Raw genomic sequence first — 18,623 nt, 5'->3', positions numbered from 1 at the left:
GTCATGCAGGGGATAGGAAGCACCTTAAAAGTTGCCACAAGCTGACGCCAAACAGACTTGATCACATGCTGGTGATCACACCAGACTTATGCACACACTGCAGACTTAGCATCACCAAACAATCCCCTGGTGAGAAGGACTTTGGGGTGACCTGGTCCCCACCGTGCACGGTGAGCAGATGATCACCTCTGTGCCTGTGCTGCCGCACCTGTAAGACAGGTTAACAACAGATCTACCTCCCGGCAGTAGGGAAGGTCAGCTGGAATGAGGCAGAGGATGGTGTCCAGCCTGCACTCAATGTTCAGTGGATATCTCAAGGTAAATGCGCACAATAATACTGTCCACTTTCCACGTGCCAGCCCCCCGCCCCTGCACCAGGGAGATGGTCTCTTCCTTCTCTGTCTTCTCTATGGAGACGTCTGGAGCTGGCCAGACCTGACTTTGTGTTCTGCCTTCATTCTTACTGCCCGGTGCCCTTGAGCCAGCACCATACCTCCTCGTGCCTCAGTCCTTCCATCTGCGAAGTGGGCCTAATAACGCCGACCTCACGGGGTCCTGTAGGAAGGGGGGCACTCTTTAACGGTGACTTCTGGTGATCTTAATATTTCCCGTTTCTTCTAGTTTCCTCCTAGGACATCTCCCCTACTTTTGGAGGAAGGATGAGGTTTGTGGCCGCGTGCTCCAAGATGTGTTTTTGGATTGGTGGGTCCCAGTTGTCATTTGTTGCCCTTACTCCAACCCAGGTCCCTCATGGGGCACCACCCCCTGTCCCTCAGGCCAGTGCATACAGTCCCCCCTCCCCCGCCAGGTTACTGCTACCCCCAAAGTTCCTCCCCTGAGTGGAGAGGCAGAGGAGGCTGGTTCAGAAGGCAAGCTCTGCCTTCCGCCAGTCGTGCGACCTGAGACCAGCCATCAGACATTCTGAGCCTCAGTTTCTTCATCTGTAAGCTGGGTGGGGGGTATGACTCGGTAATAGTCAGTGTATGTGGTGGTGTTTTACACTTGCCAAAGCATTTTCAAAGACGTGATCTGGCTTGATTCCCAGCAAAGGAGAAGTGTAGCAACCCTATTTCAGGGATGTGGAAATGGAGACCCAGTGTGTGTTTTGGGGGGGGGCGTGTGTGACTCAACAGGGAGTCCTAGGATGGGACACCCTGATCTTCCCGCTGGGTGGTGATGGTGATGGTGATATTCACGTCTCCCATAGCTGACAGCCTCTTTTGGGTCATTTTGGTTTCTAGGGCTAAGAAGTATGGCCCTGTCGTGCGGGTCAATGTCTTCCACAAAACCTCGGTCATCGTCACGAGCCCTGAGTCGGTCAAGGTAGGAAGCCGAGTGGTTCCATGGGGAGGGCCCTTCCGTTCCCAGGTTGGGGGCATGAAACTCAGATCCCAGGGACTGCAGGAGATATGTTCTGGAGGCACCAGCATTTGGGCTGGTTTCCCAAGGATCCAGAAATGAGTGGTGTCTTTCTCTCTGACCACCCACCGTTTGGGAATGTGGCCCAGGTAGCACACACATTTAGCTCGCTCATCTCTTTCAGCCTTGGTTCCTTCATTTTCAAGGTAGGATCTTAACCCCTCTGTCTCCGGACTAGAATGAGAATTAACGATCAATTGATTTATTTCACAAATATTTGTATAAACATTTATTTACAAAGAAAGGGACAACAGATACCTAAACATGCACTTCTTTATGTACTTCACGATTATGAATCCATTTAATCCTCACAGGGGGAGAGCCTTTCATTAGCCCCCACATTAGAGATGAAGAAACAGGGAGCATGGATCAGTCTGTACTATGGACAGGAGGACACTTGCCATGTGGGTACTAAGCACTAAGAATGGCCAGCAGATCATTGACCTTGGAGTTGGCTGAACTGGGCTCAAGTCTGGTGGTTCTGCCATCACTCTGGGCCTCCGTGTCCTCATCTATAAAATAGAGATGATGCTGGAGCTGAAATAACACGTGTGAGTCACCCAGCCCGTGCCTGATACCCAGCAATTGCCCAATAAACGTCAGTGCTTCTGTTCTCACGCTGGGTACTTAGCAGCTGAGCAGGGTGATTCTTGGCAGGAGACAGAGGGTCCAGATCAGGAGAAAAAACTGAACCACCATGGTGTCTCTAAGAGGATGCTGAAAATCATTTTTTTAAATTAATTTCAAATATAGACACAGTTTATGCATTTTTAAAGCACTAAAAACCACATGCAAAGAAATTGGTAATGCCCAGCAAGAAAAGTTGAGCGATATATGTTAATATGATGAATGCATTGGTTAGTGTTCAAGTGTTAAGCCAACCTTGCATTCCTGGTCATGATACAATTTACTCATCTTCTGCCAAGAATTTTTTATTTCTATATTTATTATTTTCTTAAAATGCCTTTGTCTGATTTGGGAATCAGTTTAATAGACCTTGTAAGGGGAGTTGGGAAATGTCCCCTCTCCTCTGTCGTCTGAGGGCATTTGTATGGGGTAATGCTATTTTTTCCATGAATGTTTATAATAAGACTCACCAGTGAAGCCATCTGGGCCTGGCATATTCTTTGAAGGAATTGCTTCTTGTTTTGTTTTAATTACTCGCTTTCTTTAATTGATTTATGGCCATTCCAATTTTCTATTTTTCTTGGGTTTAGTAATTCATGTCTTTCAAGACATCTGTCCATTTCATCTAATTGTTAAAATCATTGGTATGGAGTTGTCCATAATATGTATTGATTAACTTTTTCATGTCTACTGGCTTTGTGGTGATATCCCTTCTTTCATTCCTACAAACAGTTATTTGGGTTTCTCTTATTTTCTTCATCAGGGTAGCAGAAGGTTTATCAATTTTATTTATCTTTTCAAAGAACCAGATTTTGGTTTTATTGGATTTCTCCATTGTTTGTCCATTTTCTATTTTATTAATTTCTGCTCTTTATTATTTCCTTCCTCTACTCACTTTGGATTTAATTTGTTCTTGTGCAAATTTTTTAAGGTGGAAGATGAGAAATTTGATTCTAGACCTTGTTTCTTTTCTAATATAAGTGCTTACAGCCATATATCTCCTTGTAAGTACTACTTTAGCACAAATGTAACATAATTTCAATATGTTGTGCTTTTATTTTCATTTGGTGCAAAACAGTTTCTAACTTCCTTTGTGATTTCTTCTTCGATTCATGGATTATTTAGATTATGTTATTCAATTTCTAAATATTATGGTATTTCCAAATACCTTTTGTTATCAATTTCTAGTTTATTTCCATGAGGCCAGAGAAAATACTCTTCATGATTTCAATTGATCTAAACAAATTGAAGCTTATTTTATGACCTCCCTTATGATCTTCCTTAGTGAATGTTTATGAACACTTAAAAAGCATGTATATTCTGTGATTGTTGAATGGAATATTTTAGAAATGTCAGGAGAAGTTGGTTGGTAGTGTTAGCTGAATCTTCTAAGTCCTCACTGACTTTCTGTATAGTTTTTCTAGCAATTACTTTGAGAGGAATGTCAAACTCTGACCACAATCATGGGTTTTCCTATTTCTGCTTTTGGTTCTATCTATTTTGCTTCATATATTTTGAAGTTTTGTTATTAGGCATGAACACATTTGGGATTGGTATGTCTTTGTGATGAATTGACCCTCTTATCTTTAGAAATGTCCCCCTTTATCCTTGGTAATATTCCATTTCTTGAAGGACATTTTGTCTAGTATTAATGTAGCTACTCCAGCTGTCTTCTGCTTAGTGTTGAAGAGTTGATCTTTTACCATCCTTTTACTTTTAACCCATTTGGGCATATATATATATATATATACACACACACACACACACACACACACACACACACACACACACCAGGTGTCCTTGGGTTTTTATATTTAAAGTGGGTTTCCTATAGATAGCATATAGTTGGGTTTTGCTGTTTTACAGTCTGACGATCTCTGCCTTTTAATTGTAGTGCTTAGATTATTCATATTTAATGTAATCATTGATATGGTGAGGTTTAAATCTACCGTACTGTTACTGTTCTCTGTCCTATCTGTTCTTTGTTCTCCTCCCCTCGTTTCCTGCCTTCTTTTGGATTAAGTATGTTTTAGTATTTCATCATATCTCCATCATTTGCTTATTGGCCCTCTTTCTTTTTCTCTTAGTGGTAGTCCTGGGATTTATAGTGTAATCTTTAACTTATATCAGTCTACTGATATACTACTTCATCTCTGTCTACTCTAAAGATTTTTTCCTTATCACTGGTGTCAGAAATTTGATTATGATCTTCCTTGGTGTACTTTTCTTTCTGTTAATGCTCTGTAGGAGTCTTCGAACTTCTTGGATATGTGCGTTCCTTGTGAGTATTTGCAATATTCATAATAAATGTGTTGAAGTTCCTGTCTGAAAACTCCGTCATCTCTGTTATTTCTGGGCCTGGTTATAGGTAGACTTTTCTGCTCTTTGACATGTCTAGTGATTTCATGTTGGACCCTGGACATTGTGAGTTGTACATTGTTGAGTGCTCACTTTTGTTTCATTCCTTTGGGAAGTTGAACAGTTCTTGGGCTGTGTAAGCTCTGAGAATAGTTTAGCCTGTAGTTACTCCATATTTCTCCTTTTCCTAGAAGTTGTTTTGAATTCGGTCTTGTGTTCACTATGTGCACATATGGGTCATTCATCCAAAGATGTAGGGGATCCCTGTGCAGATTTCTGCATAGGACCTCTTCCTATGCATTGTTCCCTTCCCTCGGGTGCTCTGTCTTATAAATTCTAGCCTCCTCTGGCCTGTCTGGATTCTGATTTCTATCTTACCAACTTGGAAAGCCTGCTGGGCTATATTTCAGTTTTATATTTTATTGCCTTTATCTTGAAATTATAGAAAGTTGGAGTAATCTTAGGTTGTAGGGCTCACATCTTTTTTTTTTTTTCCTTTTTCTTCTCTTGGGATTCACAGTCCTGCACATCCTTTTGTCTAGTGTCTGAAAACAGACATTTCATGCATTTTGCCTTTTAAAAAATTTTCTTTTACTGCTTATGGCAAGAGGTCAACTTCCCAGCAGTTATCCCTTAATGTGCAGAAGAGTGCTGTCAGTATGGACACTCAGAGAAGGCAGCAAAGGTGCTGAGGGTGCTGCATTCACCCCTCATGTCCCAGAACCTAGCTCACTGGGCCTTCAAAGGATCCCCAGCCCCAGGGACAGCAGACATGGGGACCCCCTACTATAGGAACACATGATTGGAGCCTGTGTTGAGGCTGCTGTACCTCAGTGTGGAGATTCCTCAGTTTAGGTTGGGGGGTTAGCACAGACCTTGGGTTATTTAGGGATGTTTTAGAGGGACCTGGGAGTTGAGCCTTTATTGTCATAGGGATGGAAACTGTAGGAGTGGATAGTGACAGAAGTTGGTTTATAAGTGACAGTGTTTCGGGGATGGGGGGCTGGGGTTCTCAGGATATGGCTCATGATCCAAAGTCAGCCATTTTGGGGGTTTTCTTTCCCTGAAAAAATTGATATTACACCCCCCTAGGCTCAGCTCCTGGATACCAGCAGTCCCTGGATTAATGTAGAGTAGAGATATCGCCTTGCTTCCTTCCAGTGCCCATGGGATAAAGCTCAGTGAGCCATAGGCAGACCTCTGGGATCCAGCCCCACTGCTGCCCCTCCCCACTTCTTCCTCTGCCTGAAGACAGCATGTGGCCTGGGCTTTCTCTGCCTGGATCACAGTCTTCTCTTTCCTCTCTCCCATGGCAAACTGCCTGGATTCAAACCCTAGGTCCGACATTCACCGTGTGTGTGACCTCAGGCATTTTAAATCTCAGTTTCTTCATCATATGTAAGATGAGCATAAAAATAGCACCTACATCTTCAGGATGACTGTGCACTAAGTGAGCTATAGGATGCTGGTGTGGCCCTGGCATTTATGGAGCAGCTGCTGTGTCCCAGTGCTCTCAGACTTTTCATGCAGAGTGAATTTACTCTTCACAGCAACCTTCCCAGGCAGGCACTCTTCTTACCCCATCAGGGGAGATGAGGAAGCTGAAGGCAGAGGAGATGAGTAACTTGCCTGTGGTCATAGAGTTAACAAGTGGTAGAACCAAGATGCTGAGCCTGGGTCCAAATTCAAGCCAGCTGATTCCAAATTCAAGCCTGAGCTTTGGCTGTACTGGCTCAAGATCTGTCAGCCAATGTTATTATTGCTACCATCGAGCTTGCGGTGAGGCAAGTTGAGATCCTTCCTCCAAGAAGCCTTCCTTGACTTCTGTGCCTAGGTTGGCACTAATGATACTGAATCTGTGCTGAGGGTCTCTCCTGTGTCCCAGAAGGCCTCCCTTTGAGTTTCTCCCCTTCCCCGCTCTGGTTCTCGCTGCTTTGGAAGATGGTGTGTCCTGAGGTCCATGCGTGGGCACGGAATTGAGGACCCCCCCACACTCTCACTGTGTGGCCACAGGAATATCACTGTACCCCTCTGTGCCTTGCTTTCCTCATCCCCAAACAAGATGCTGTTGCTGGAAGGCAGGGCTCCTGGAGGGTTAGGTGAGATTGTGCTAGACGAAGTCCTCACGCCACAGCTGGGACTCAGGTAATGGTGACTGCTGGGGCATTGTTTCCCAAGAGTTCAGAAAACTACTTAGTCCTTTGTAGCCTCTCACGGGTGCACGAGCTCATGTTGGCTTTTTGGGGATGTTTAGAAGTTCCTGATGTCCACCAAGTACAACAAGGACTCCAAGATGTACCACGCAATCCAGACTGTGTTTGGTGAGAGGTAAGGCTTGAGGAGGGGCCGGGGGAGAGGACGGGAAATTCTCTGGTGGCAGGCAGGGGGGCCGCAGGACCCAGGGCACTGGGCATAGCATGAAGGCCTGAGCCCTGGCTTCCAGGCATACAACAGGTGCCCCATATAGTGGCCACCGCTCTTGTCATTGTCACCTTCCTTCTCCTCTTTCCCCTCTGGATAGCGGATGGGCGGGTGGGGGGGTTGCAAGGTTGGGGCACACGGCCATCCCATTTCTTAGTTATTTTTTGTCGTGGTAAAATTCACAAAAGTCATCATTTTAACCACCTTGGAGTTACAATTCTGTGGCATTTGGTCCAATCACAGTATGGTGTAGCCGTCACCACTGTGTAGCTCCAGAACATTCCCACCATCCTGAAAGGGGATCCCATCTGCATGAAGCCATCAGTCCCCCTTTCCTCCCCATTTCTCACGTCAGACCTTTGTCTCCGGCAGACTCTTTGGCCAAGGCTTGGTGTCGGAATGTGACTATGAGCGCTGGCACAAACAGCGCCGGGTCATGGACCTGGCCTTCAGCCGCAGGTGAGTGTCTCCAAGATGGCGGGCTTTGGGAAGGGGGTGGGTTTCACAGGAGGGGCTTCCCCCCAGCTGAAGGGAGAGAGGAGCGGGCATTAGTAGTCAGAGAGAGAGCAAGGCAGGCTGCCAGCGGTGTAGGACTGAACATCACGGAGTGAGCGGCAGTGACGCCTGCGGGTGGCGGTCTCCCCCCCAGGGACTCCGCCACTTAGACCACATCAGTCCTCCTCTGGGTTTTTCATTTTCTTTATCATAGTTCTCACTTTGGGCTACATTTTGTGTTTTAAATAGCTTTTATTGCGGTCCGGTTTCCATACCATACAATTCATCACTTACAATCGAGTGGGTTTTCGCCTAGTCACAAAATTGTACAACCATCACCACAGTCCATTTTAGAACACATTCATCACCCCCAAAAAGCAAGCACTCCCCATTTCCCTTCAGTGGCCTCAGCACGTGGAAACCATTAATCCTTTTTCCGTCTCTGTGGATTTTCGTATTCTAGACATTTTGTATAAAGGGAATCCTACAACATTTCTTTTGGCTTCTTTCACTTAGCATAAGACTTTGGAAGTTCATCCATGCCCAAGCATGATTCAGAATCCCCCCCGAATTTTTTAAAGATTTTATTTATTTGATAGAGAGAGAGAGAGCAAGCACAAGCAGGGGGAGTGGCAGGCAGAGGGAGAAGCATGTTCCCCACAGAACAGGGAGCCCAATGAGGGACCCGATCCCAGGACCCCAGGACCATGACCCAAGCCAAAGGCAGTCACTCAACCAACTGAGCCACCCAGGTGCCCCGGAATTTCCCTTTTTTATTACCAATTGGAATTCCATTGTATTGGACATACCACATTCTGCTTATCCATTCAGTCAATAGACATAGTTGAGTTGTTTCCAATTTCTTGGCTCCTTCAACGGATGCTGTTCCCCCAGCTCCTTGGTCAGCTTGATGGAGACGTTCAACGAGAAAGCTGAGCAGCTGGTGGAGATTCTGGAGGCCAAGGCTGATGGGCAGACCCCGGTGTCCATGCAGGATATGCTGACCTGCACCACCATGGACATCCTGGCCAAGGTGATGGGAGGCTGGTGGGCCACGGGAGCGGGGTCCGACGCGGTCAGGGGCTGCTCTTCTCTCCCTCTTCCCTTTCCTGGCATCCCCCCCACCCCGCCTCCTCCTCCACCGGTCAGCCCCTGCTCTGGGTGGGGAGCTTCGTACCTCCTTGAATATTCAACATGCGCTCTCGTGAGACCACACCTGCGAACTCATTCTCTGCGAGTGGACCCTGAGAGGTGTGGGGACTGGCCTCTGTCGGGTCAGTGGCAGAAGCTGGACTGGCTCTCACGTCTGCCTGCCTCCCAGCCCAAAGCCTACCTCCCCTTAAGTGCCTACCCTGGGTCTGGCTTGGCTCTGCACCCTGGTAGGCTCAGCAGTGGCCCAATAACTCCCCCCGCCCAGGTAAGGGCAGCTCAGGCAGCTGGAGGGCACGCAGATGGTGACGGAAGGGTCATTGTCACTCAGTAATTCACTGGGAGGCTGGGTATAGAAGGGACACCAAGGAAGCCTGCATTTCTGGGGAAACGCATCTCGTCAGGGAGGGAAACCAAGTTTGTGGAGTGGCTCCTGTGTGCCATGTGGTCCTCACTGCCTTCCGGGGGGTTGGAATCATTGTGGGTCATCGTAAGGAGTTGATGACATGACGCACGTAAACCCTTAGCCCTGGGGCCTGGGTCTCTCTAGCTGAGCAGTGCCAGGTTCTGCGCTGGGTTTTCAAGTCTTCAGACCAACCCAGGGATGACCTCGCCCTTCTCTCTCCCCCAGGCAGCTTTTGGGATGGAGACGGGCATGCTGCTGGGTGCCCAGAAGCCTCTGTCCCTGAAGGTGAAACTGATCCTGGAGGGGATTTCTGCATCTCGAAACACTCTGGCGAAGGTACTGCCTGCGCCCCCTCCGGTGACCAGCCACCAGAACTGGCGTCCTAGTTTGCTGGACGTTCACCTCCTCCAGTTACCTTTTTCCAGAATGGGTTTTGAGCACTGGTATGAGCGAAGTGAATCTGTGAGGATTTGCATACATCTTCTAACATAGAGAATCAAAAGCAAAGTGACTTAAGTAAATTAGGAGTTCATCTTTCTCTCATGTAAAATCATCCTGAAACAGACCATGGAGGATGGCTGTGATAGCAACACAGTGTCTGATGGTCTTGGAATGTTTTGTCTTTCCGTTCTGCTGTCTCCAGCACATCAGCTCATTGTTATAAGATGGCTGCTGCAGCTCCAGCTATCACTGCCTTGTTCCAGGCATGAAAGAGGAAGAAGGAGAAAGGTGGTACTTGAGTTGATCCTCAGACAGATGCCCAGGGCCTCTTCTTGTTCCCTGGGACTTCAGCCTCTGAGCTGGGGGTCCCCTGATGCCACCCCATCTTTTCTGCTGTTGATTCTACCTACTCCCCTGTGGCTGTGGCTTCCTCCTTCCTCGCAGTCCTAGCTGCCTCCATCCTCAGGCATCCCTTCTTATTTTCCAGGCATCTTTCCCATCATATCTAGGGATTTGGTACAGGAAGGGGAAGCCGATGCTTGGGCCCAGCCTGCCATGTTGGTCAAGTCTCCTTGGCGGCTTCCTCTTTGCTAGGATTTTCGCGCAATCTTCTCATCTCCCAGGTTCCCAGGGCCGCAGTGGGTTTCTAAAGCCATTGCAGAGTTGGGGGAGCGGGAGAGGTGGACACGTGTGCCTGTTCGGCGTCCCGAGTGGGAGCCTCTGTTCAGTTTATGCCAGGGAAGTGGAAGCAGCTCCGCGAGACCCGGGAGAGCATTCGCTTTCTGCGCCAGGTTGGCAAGGACTGGGTCCAGCGCCGCCGGGAGGCCCTGAAGAGGGGGGAGGAAGTACCTGCCGACATCCTCACGCAGATCCTCAAAGGTTCGAGGGCTCCCGCATGGGCCTGGAGATGGCCGGGCGGCAGGGGTGCCCCCATCACGGTGGCTGATCACACTTGACTCCCAGTGTCTCTCTTTGACTTTCGGGGAGAAGGACGTTTGCTTCCTTGCTCAGCTGCAGGGAGAGGGAGGGAGGGGTGTGCGTGCAGCGGGTGTCTGCGGCCGGGCCCTGAGACCCTCCTTGTCTTTCAGCTGAAGAGGGGGCCCAGGACGATGAAATCCTGCTGGACAACTTCGTCACCTTCTTCATTGCTGGTCTGTACCTCCAGGGGTGGCCAAAGGCTCAGGACTTTGCAGGAATGGTGGGAACCAGGCATCCCCTAAACCCTGACTTGGGGTGATTTTTCAGGCTGTCTGCGCAGAGTTCTGATGCAGAAGTGAGGGGCTGGGATAGGGGAGCAGAAGTCCTCTCTCTGCTCGGGGAGGTCCGGGAGGCCTTCTTGGTGGCTGCTGACCTGGTGATAGAGCTGGCCACCATGAGGGGTCATAAAGCTGCCTTTTTTTTTTTTTTTTTTGACAGAGAGATGCAGTGAGAGAGGGAACACAGAACACAAGCAGTGGGAGAGGGAGAGGGACAAGCAGGCTCCCCGCTGAGCAGGGAACCTGATGTGGGGCTCGATCCGGGGACCCCGGGATCATGACCTGAGCTGAAGGCAGATGCTTAACGACTGAGCACCCGGGCACCCCGTGAAGCTGCCTATTGGCAGGAGAGCTTGGCCATGTGAGCTCAAGGCTCTGCCCCACTCAGGATTTGTGGGGAGGCCTTCCTCAGACCAGCATAAAAAGATATGCCCGGCAACTTCATTCCTTTGCTCATCAAAATTTTTTTTAAGGATTTTATTTATTTGAGACCCAGAGAGAGAGAGAGAGAGAAAGCATGAGCAGGGGGAGCAGTGGAGGGAGAGAGGGAAGCAGGCTCCCCACTGAGCAGAGAGCCCAACATGGGGCTTGATCCCAGGACCCTGAGATCATGACCTGAGCCAAAGGCAGAGGCTTAACCTACTGAGCCACCCAGGTGCCCCAGAGGGAGCTTTTAGGGTGTAAAAACCAGACGCCTGGGAGCAGATGCCATTTATTGGACTTACTCTGGTGAGCGCAGGGGATCTGCGGGTGGGCAGCCTCTCTCCTTCCTATCTGTACGTGCAGCGCAGATGCAGGGGGCAGAAGTGAGGACCTGAACTGCCACCACATGCTCAGGGTCTCAGAGGCGGGTGGGCCGGGCCAGCAGCAGCCCGGTCACCCCGTGTGGAACTGCCCCTCTCCATTCCTACAGGCCATGAGACGTCTGCCAATCACTTGGCATTCACGGTGATGGAGCTGTCCCGCCAGCCTGAAATCCTGGCAAGGTATGGAATGGGGAGATTTGGGGGTCAGGCAGCGGCTCCCCTTGAAGCTGGTGAAGGGATTCACTGATGTCTTGTTCCTAGAAGACAGACAGCTCCAGCTTCCCACCACGGAGCCTCCTCCAGTGTGTCCTGCTTCTCTTTACCCCAGGGCCTTTGCACATGCCAGTCCCTCTTCTGGAAGCTCCTCTCCTTGCTTTTCTCTCAGAGAACTCCCTGCCCAGCCCCACAGAAGCCTCCTCACACCCGTACAGCAGTCATTCTATGTCCCCTCCTGGCTTCCTTCCAACTCATGAATGCCTTTTTCTCCTGGGCCGGCTTGCTTTGAGTCTATTTCAGTCATGAAATGAAAGCTCCAAAATATCAGGGATCACGGCTCTTTCCCTCTCCACACCATGCTCAGTGCCTGGCCAGGGGCTGGCACTGAGAACTGAACAGAATTCCCAACTCAGCACTGAGGAAGGGCTTATATTCAACTTGCAAGACAATGGAGGGTGCCTGGAGATGGCCTTGGAGCTGGGCCATTGGTTTCCTTAAATGCAAACGGTTGCGCAAACCAACTGCACCAATGTGAAAGCACTCTGAAAATGCTGATAGGCTTGGGGGTGGGAGCCCTGGAGGTGGGGAAAGCCTTGATTACAGTTATTAATGGGCAGTGTCCAAGGGCAGATGTGAAGGATAAAGTGGTTGGTTAGGGTTTTAACTGTATCTGTAATACAGATACGTAAATACAGATACATAAAAAAAGAACATAAATATGCTCTTTATAAAAATTTGGAGAAAGCAGAAAAGTTATACTACTACTAATAATAATAATAATAACAATTACCAGTATTATTATTATTCTACCCACAGTGCCCTGCCCCCTGGAGGCAGCTCACAACTAGCTACTGAATTTCACCATGTGTTTTATCGCATCGCCCCACATTATTTATTATAAACTCTTCTCCCAAATCCGCTCTTTTATAGTGTGGATATAAACAAACACACACATACATGCATAAAACTGGGCATTGTAATTTTTTAAGGGCATAGTTCAGCGGCATTAAGCACATTCCCATTACTGTGCAATTATCACCACCATTTCCAGAACTTTCTCATCGTTGCAACTGACACCATCTCCAGTAAACACTAGCTTCCCAATGCCCTCAGCCCGTGGCCCCATTCTACTCTCTGTTTCTGTGAATTTAACTCCTCTGGGGACCTCCTACAGGAATCACACAGTAACGGACGTTTTTGTCTGGCTTATCTCACTTAGGATAATGTCTTCAAGGTCCGCCTTTGTTTTAGCAGGTGTCAGAACTTTCCTCTCTTTTAAGACTGAATAATATTACATCGTAATAGACCACATTTTGTAAAAAGACTTTTTTATTTGAGAGTGAAGGAGCAGGGGGAGGGACAGAAGGAAGGGAGAAGCAGACTCCTCACCGAGCAGGGAGCAGGACATGGGATTCGAGCCGGTGACCCTGGGATCAAGACCTGAGCTGGAGGCAGATGCTTGGGTGACTGAGCTGCCCAGGCACCCCATGGACAGACCACATTTTGCTGGTCTATTCATCTGGTGACGGACACTGGGGTTGCTTCCGCCCTTCGGCTACTGTGACTAATGCAGCCATGAACTTGGGTGTACAAGTATCTACGAGCCCCTACTTCTTTCTATGTGGGGGCACACACACCCAGAATGGCACTGCTGGAGCATACGGTAATTCTACATTTCCCGTTTGGAGGAACCGCCATCCTATTTTCCATATACACCTGCAGCGGGTTCCATTCCTACGGACAGTGCACAAGGGTTCTGACTTCTCCACATCCTTGCTAACTCTTGTTCTTTTCTGCCTTCCTCGTGGGTGTGACGTGGTCCAAACCCACTCTTGGTGCTGCATATTCTTCTAACGGTCCCCGTCATTACTCAGCCAGCATCCCTGCACTGCTCATTCTGTTTCCAGCTGTCGGCTGCTACGAGCCAGGCTGAGACAGGCTGCTTAGTGCAGAGAGCTGGATCGGTGGTGCGTTTATTTTCTGCCACCAGTTCCAAGCAGCAAGCACGAAGAGGGAATTCGTACAGGCCCTGAACACAGCTGCCAACTGCTCAGGCATCTCGGTTGGGACACGGCAGTTCCTGGATGTCTTCAACAAAGGGGCGGACTGTGCGTGCGTGTATATGTGTGTGCGTGCACGCGATGGGCTGTCCCAGGAGGCTCACTTCTTGCTCCCCTCCATCCCCCCTTCCTAAAACTAGGCGGTGGGGGGGACCTCTCCTTGGGGACGAGCTTGTCTTCATCTGCCCCAACAGGCTGCAGGCGGAGGTGGATGAGGTCATCGGTTCTAAGAGGCACCTTGACTGTGATGACCTGGGGAGACTGCAGTACCTGTCCCAGGTGTGTGAGAAGCTTCTGGGCATTTGGGGGTGGTTCATCAAGCCAGGCCTTCTGCACCTGGAACCCTTTCTCTAACTTCACTGCACGTGAGAATGTCCCAGGAGATTTAAAAAAAAAAATTCCCATGACCAGAGCTGCCACAGATCAATGACATCAGAGTCACTGGGGCAGGCTAAGGTGGGTCAGGAGGGGCCGCAGCCTTTGTAAAGCAGGTGACTCCAGTGCGCAGCCTAGGTGGGGAAGCAGCCCTTGATGGAATGACGCTGTTTGCACTTCCCAGCTGGGCCGGGCACTTCCAGGAGCCTCAAGCCGGCCTCCAGGGGCCAGACTCAGCGGCCTCCTCCCCACCCCAACAGAGCACAGCCGGAGGCCTGGCTTGAGCTCAGGGGGGCCCCTCTGGGATGGTGGTGCCCTGGTTCAGAGAGAAGGCCTGGGTCCTGGTCTAGGCTCCGCCACAGGGATTCTGCCCAACTCTCTTCTCCTTTTGGGTGTCAGTTTCTCCTGTGACAAGAGGGGTTGGACAAGAAGCTGAGGCTAACTTTGCAGGGGTCTGGGACCCAGTCCTAGACATGGGTGCATATTCAGCCCTGGGAGTGGGAGCAAAGGTGGGTCCGGGGCACGCCACTAGCGTGATCTGGGGGATCTCCTGACTTCTCTCCTTGTCTCCCCGTGTGGCTTCTGTAGGTTCTCAAAGAGTCGCTGAGGCTGTACCCACCAGCGTGGGGCACCTTTCGCCTGCTGGAGGAGGAGACCTTGATTGACGGGGTCAGAGTACCTGGCAACACTCCGCTCCTGGTGTGTGGGGGCCCTCCCTGCCTGCCCCCAGCTCTGAGGTCGGGATATCCGTGGCCCCATTGTCACCACTGGGGGTTCTCATTCAAGCTGCACTACAGCCATGTGAGGTCTTTCTTCCCTTTCACACAGTCCAGTGTAAAGTTACAGTGGATGATTCTGGAAGGGAGGCACCTTGTTTACATCTGAGGACACTGAGGCTTAGAGAGCTTAGGTCACTTTCCTGAGGTCACATAGCCGGCCAGGGACAGATACAAGATGTGCCCAGTTTCACAGCTGACCCCAGGCTGTCCAGTTCCTCTCTCTCTCCTCCACCACCCCTTCTCCTGTGGAGGTGACTTCCCGCCTCCTCTTCTTTACTTGTTTGTTTTTGGTTTTTGTTCTTTAAAGAGCAAGCACGAGAGTGTGACTAGAGGGGCAGGGAGGGGCAGAGGCAGAGGGAGAGAGAAAAAATTTTTTTTTTCAGTTACAGCATTTTGCCTTTATTTACTTTTAAATTTATTTATTAATTATTTTTATTAATGTATAATGTATTATTAGCCCCAGGGGTACAAGTCTGTAAATCGTCAGGCTTACACATCTCACAGCACTCACCATAGCACACACCCTCCCCAATGTCCATAATGCAACCCCCCTCTCCCTACCCCCTTCCCCCCAGCAACCCTCAGTTTGTTTTGTGAGATTAAGAGTCTCTTATGGTTTGTCTGCCTCCCAATCCCATCTTATTTCATTTTTTCCTTCCCTACCTCCCAAACCCCCCACTCTGCCTCTCAAATTCCTCATATCAGGGAGATCATATGATAATTGTCTTTCTCCGATTGACTTATTTCGCTTAGCATAATACCCTCTAGTTCCATCCATGTTGTGGCAAATGGCAAGATTTCATTTCTTTTGATGGCTGCATAGTATTCCATTGTGTATATGCGCCATATCTTCTTTATCCATTCATCTGTTGATGGACATCTAGGTTCTTTCCATAGTTTGGCTATTGTGGACATCGCTGCTATGAACATTCGGGTGCACATGCCCCTTCAGATCACTATGTTTGTATCTTTAGGGTAAATACCCAGTAGTGCGATTGCTGGGTCATAGGGTAGCTCTATTTTCAACTATTTGAGGAACCTCCCTGCTGTTTTCCAGAGTGGCTGCACCAGCTTGCGTTCCCGCCAACAGTGTAGGAGGGTTCCCCTTTCTCCGCATCCTCGCCAGCATCTGTCGTTTCCTGACTTGTTAATTTTAGCCATTCTGACTGGTGTGAGGTGGCATCTCATTGTGGTTTTGATTTGTATTTCCCTGATGCTGAATGATGTTGAGAATTTTTTCATGTGTCTGTTGGCCATCTGGATATCTGCTTTGCAGCACTGTCTGTTCATATCCTCTGCCCATTTCTTGATTGGATTATTTGTTCTTTGGGTGTTGAATTTGATAAATTCTTTATATATTTTGGATACTAGCCTTTTATCTGATATGTCATTTGCAAATATTTTCTCCCTCTCTGTTAGCTGTCTTTTGGTTTTGTGGACTGTTTCCTTTGCTGTGCAAAAGCTTTTGATCTTGATGAAATCCCAATAGTTCATTTTTGCCCTTGCTTCCCTTGCCTTTGGCGATGTCTCTAGGAAGAAGTTGCTGCAGCTGAGGTCGAAGGGGTTGCTGCCTGTGTTCTCCTCAAGGATTTTGATGGATTCCTTTCTCACATTGAGGTCTTTCTTCCATTTTGAGTCTATTTTTGTGTGTGGTGTAAGGAAATGGTCCAGTTTCATTCTTCTGCATGTGGCTGTCCAATTTTCCCAACACCATTTGTTGAAGAGACTGTCTTTTTTCCACTGGACATTCTTTCCTGTTTTGTCAAAGATTAGTTGACCACAAAGTTGAAGGTCTATTTCTGGGCTCTCTATTCTGTTCCGTTGATCTATGTGTCTGTTTTTGGGTCAGTACCATACTGTCTTGATGCTGATGAGAATGATATTTGCTTTGTAATAGAGCTTGAGGTCTGGAATTGTGATGCCACCAACTCTGGCTTTCTTTTTCAACATTCTTCTGGCTATTCATGGTCTTTTCTGGTTCCATATAAATTTTAGGATTATTTGTTCCATTTCTTTGAAAAAAAATTGATGGTATTTTGATAGGGATTGCATTAAATGTGTAGATTGCTTTAGGTAGCATGGGCATTTTCACAATGTTTGTTCTTCCAATCCATGGGCATGGAACATTTTTCCATTTCTTTGTGTCTTCCTCAATTTCTTTCATGAATACTTTATAGTTTTCTGAGTACAGATTCTTTGCCTCTTTGGTTAGGTTTATTCCTAGGTATCTTATGGTTTTGGGTACAACTGTAAATGGGATTGACTCCTTAATTTTTCTTTCTTCTGTCTTGTTGTTGATATATAGAAATGCAACTTATTTTAGTGCATTGATTTTATATCCTGACACTTTACTGAATTCCAGTATAAGTTCTAGCAGTTTTGGAGTGGAATCTTTTGGGTTTTCCACATAAAGTATCATATCATTTGCAAAGAGTGAGAGTTTGACTTCTTCTTTGCTGATTCGGATGCCTTTAATTTCTTTTTTTTTTTTTTTAAAGATTTTATTTATTTATTTGACAGAGAGAGACCACAAGTAGGCAGAGAGGCAGGCAGAAAGAGAGGAGGAAGCAGGCTCCCCGCAGAGCAGAGAGCCCGATGTGGGGCTCGATCCCAGGACCCTGAGATCATGACCTGAGCCGAAGGCAGAGGCTTTAACCCACTGAGCCACCCAGGTGCCCCCTAATTTCTTTTTGTTGTCTGATTGCTGAGGCTAGAACTTCTAGTAATATGTTGAATAGCAGTGGTGATAGTGGACAGCCCTGCTGTGTTCCTGATCTTAGAAGAAAAGCTCTCAGTTTATCTCCATTGAGAATGATATTGGCTGCGGGTCTTTCATAGATGGCTCTGATGATATTGAGGTATATACCCTCTATCCCTACACTTTGAAGAGTTTTGATCAAGAAAGGATGCTATACTTTGTCAAATGCTTTTTCAGCATCTATTGGGTGTAACATATGGTTCTTGTTCTTTCTCTTATTAATGTATTGTATCACATTGATTGATTTGCAGATGTTGAACTAACGTTGCAGCCCAGGAATAAATCCCACTTGGTCGTGGTGAATAATCCTTTCAGCATACTGTTGGATCCTATTGGTTAGTATTTTTGTGAGAATTTTTGCATCTGTGGTCATCAAGGATATTGGTCTGTAATTCTCCTTTTTGATGGGGTCTTTGTCTGCTTTTGGGATCAAGGTAATGCTGGCCTCATTAAATGAGTTTGGAAGTTTTTTTTCCATTTCTATTTTTTGGACCAGTTTCAGGAGAATAGGTATTAGTTCTTTTTTAAATGTTTGGCAATATTCCCTGGGAAGATGTCTGGCCCTGGGCTCTTGTTTTGGGGAGATTTTTGATGACTGCTTCAATCTCCTTACTGGTTATGGGTCTGTTCAGGTTTTCTATTTCTTCCTGGTTCAGTTTTGGTAGTTTACAGGTCTCTAGGAATGCATCCATTTCTTCCAGATTGTCTAATTTGCTGGCATAGTGTTGCTCATAATATGTTCTTATAATTCTTTGTATTTCTTTGGTGTTGGTTGTGATCTCTCCTCTTTCATTCATGATTTTATTAGTTTGGGTCCTTTCTCTTTTCTTTTTGATAAGTCTGGCCAAGGGGTTACCAATCTTATTAATTCTTTCAAAGAACCAGCTCCTAGTTTCATTTATTTGTTTTACTGTTCTTTTGGTTTCTATTTCATTGATTTCTGCTCTGATCTTTATGGTTTCTCTTCTCCTGCTGGGTTTAGGCTTTCTTTGCTGTTCTTCCTCCAGCTCCTTTAGGTTTAGGGCTAGAGACCTTTCTTGTTTCTTGAGAAAGGCTT

At 47.6% G+C, this 18,623-nt stretch overlaps 1 protein-coding gene across 1 annotated transcript in view; it reads left to right on the top strand.

Annotated features, from left to right (window-relative positions):
- The window catches only part of CYP46A1 (cytochrome P450 family 46 subfamily A member 1), a 32,940-nt gene that overhangs the window by 6,153 nt on the left and 8,164 nt on the right, over positions 1 to 18,623 (top strand). Inside the window, exons 2-12 of the mRNA XM_082736670.1 lie at positions 622 to 702; positions 1,242 to 1,323; positions 6,659 to 6,732; positions 7,198 to 7,284; positions 8,215 to 8,353; positions 9,101 to 9,211; positions 10,045 to 10,195; positions 10,405 to 10,467; positions 11,486 to 11,558; positions 13,849 to 13,933; positions 14,618 to 14,728. Of these exons, the coding sequence (XP_082592796.1) occupies positions 622 to 702; positions 1,242 to 1,323; positions 6,659 to 6,732; positions 7,198 to 7,284; positions 8,215 to 8,353; positions 9,101 to 9,211; positions 10,045 to 10,195; positions 10,405 to 10,467; positions 11,486 to 11,558; positions 13,849 to 13,933; positions 14,618 to 14,728 (1,057 nt within the window). The remainder of the gene's footprint in view (positions 1 to 621; positions 703 to 1,241; positions 1,324 to 6,658; positions 6,733 to 7,197; positions 7,285 to 8,214; positions 8,354 to 9,100; positions 9,212 to 10,044; positions 10,196 to 10,404; positions 10,468 to 11,485; positions 11,559 to 13,848; positions 13,934 to 14,617; positions 14,729 to 18,623) is intronic.

The sequence above is a fragment of the Mustela nivalis genome (assembly GCF_964662115.1).
Source record: "Mustela nivalis genome assembly, chromosome: 6".
Lineage (NCBI taxonomy): Eukaryota > Metazoa > Chordata > Mammalia > Carnivora > Mustelidae > Mustela > Mustela nivalis.
Note: the sequence above shows the minus strand (reverse complement) of the source record. Positions and strands in the feature narration are given on the sequence as shown.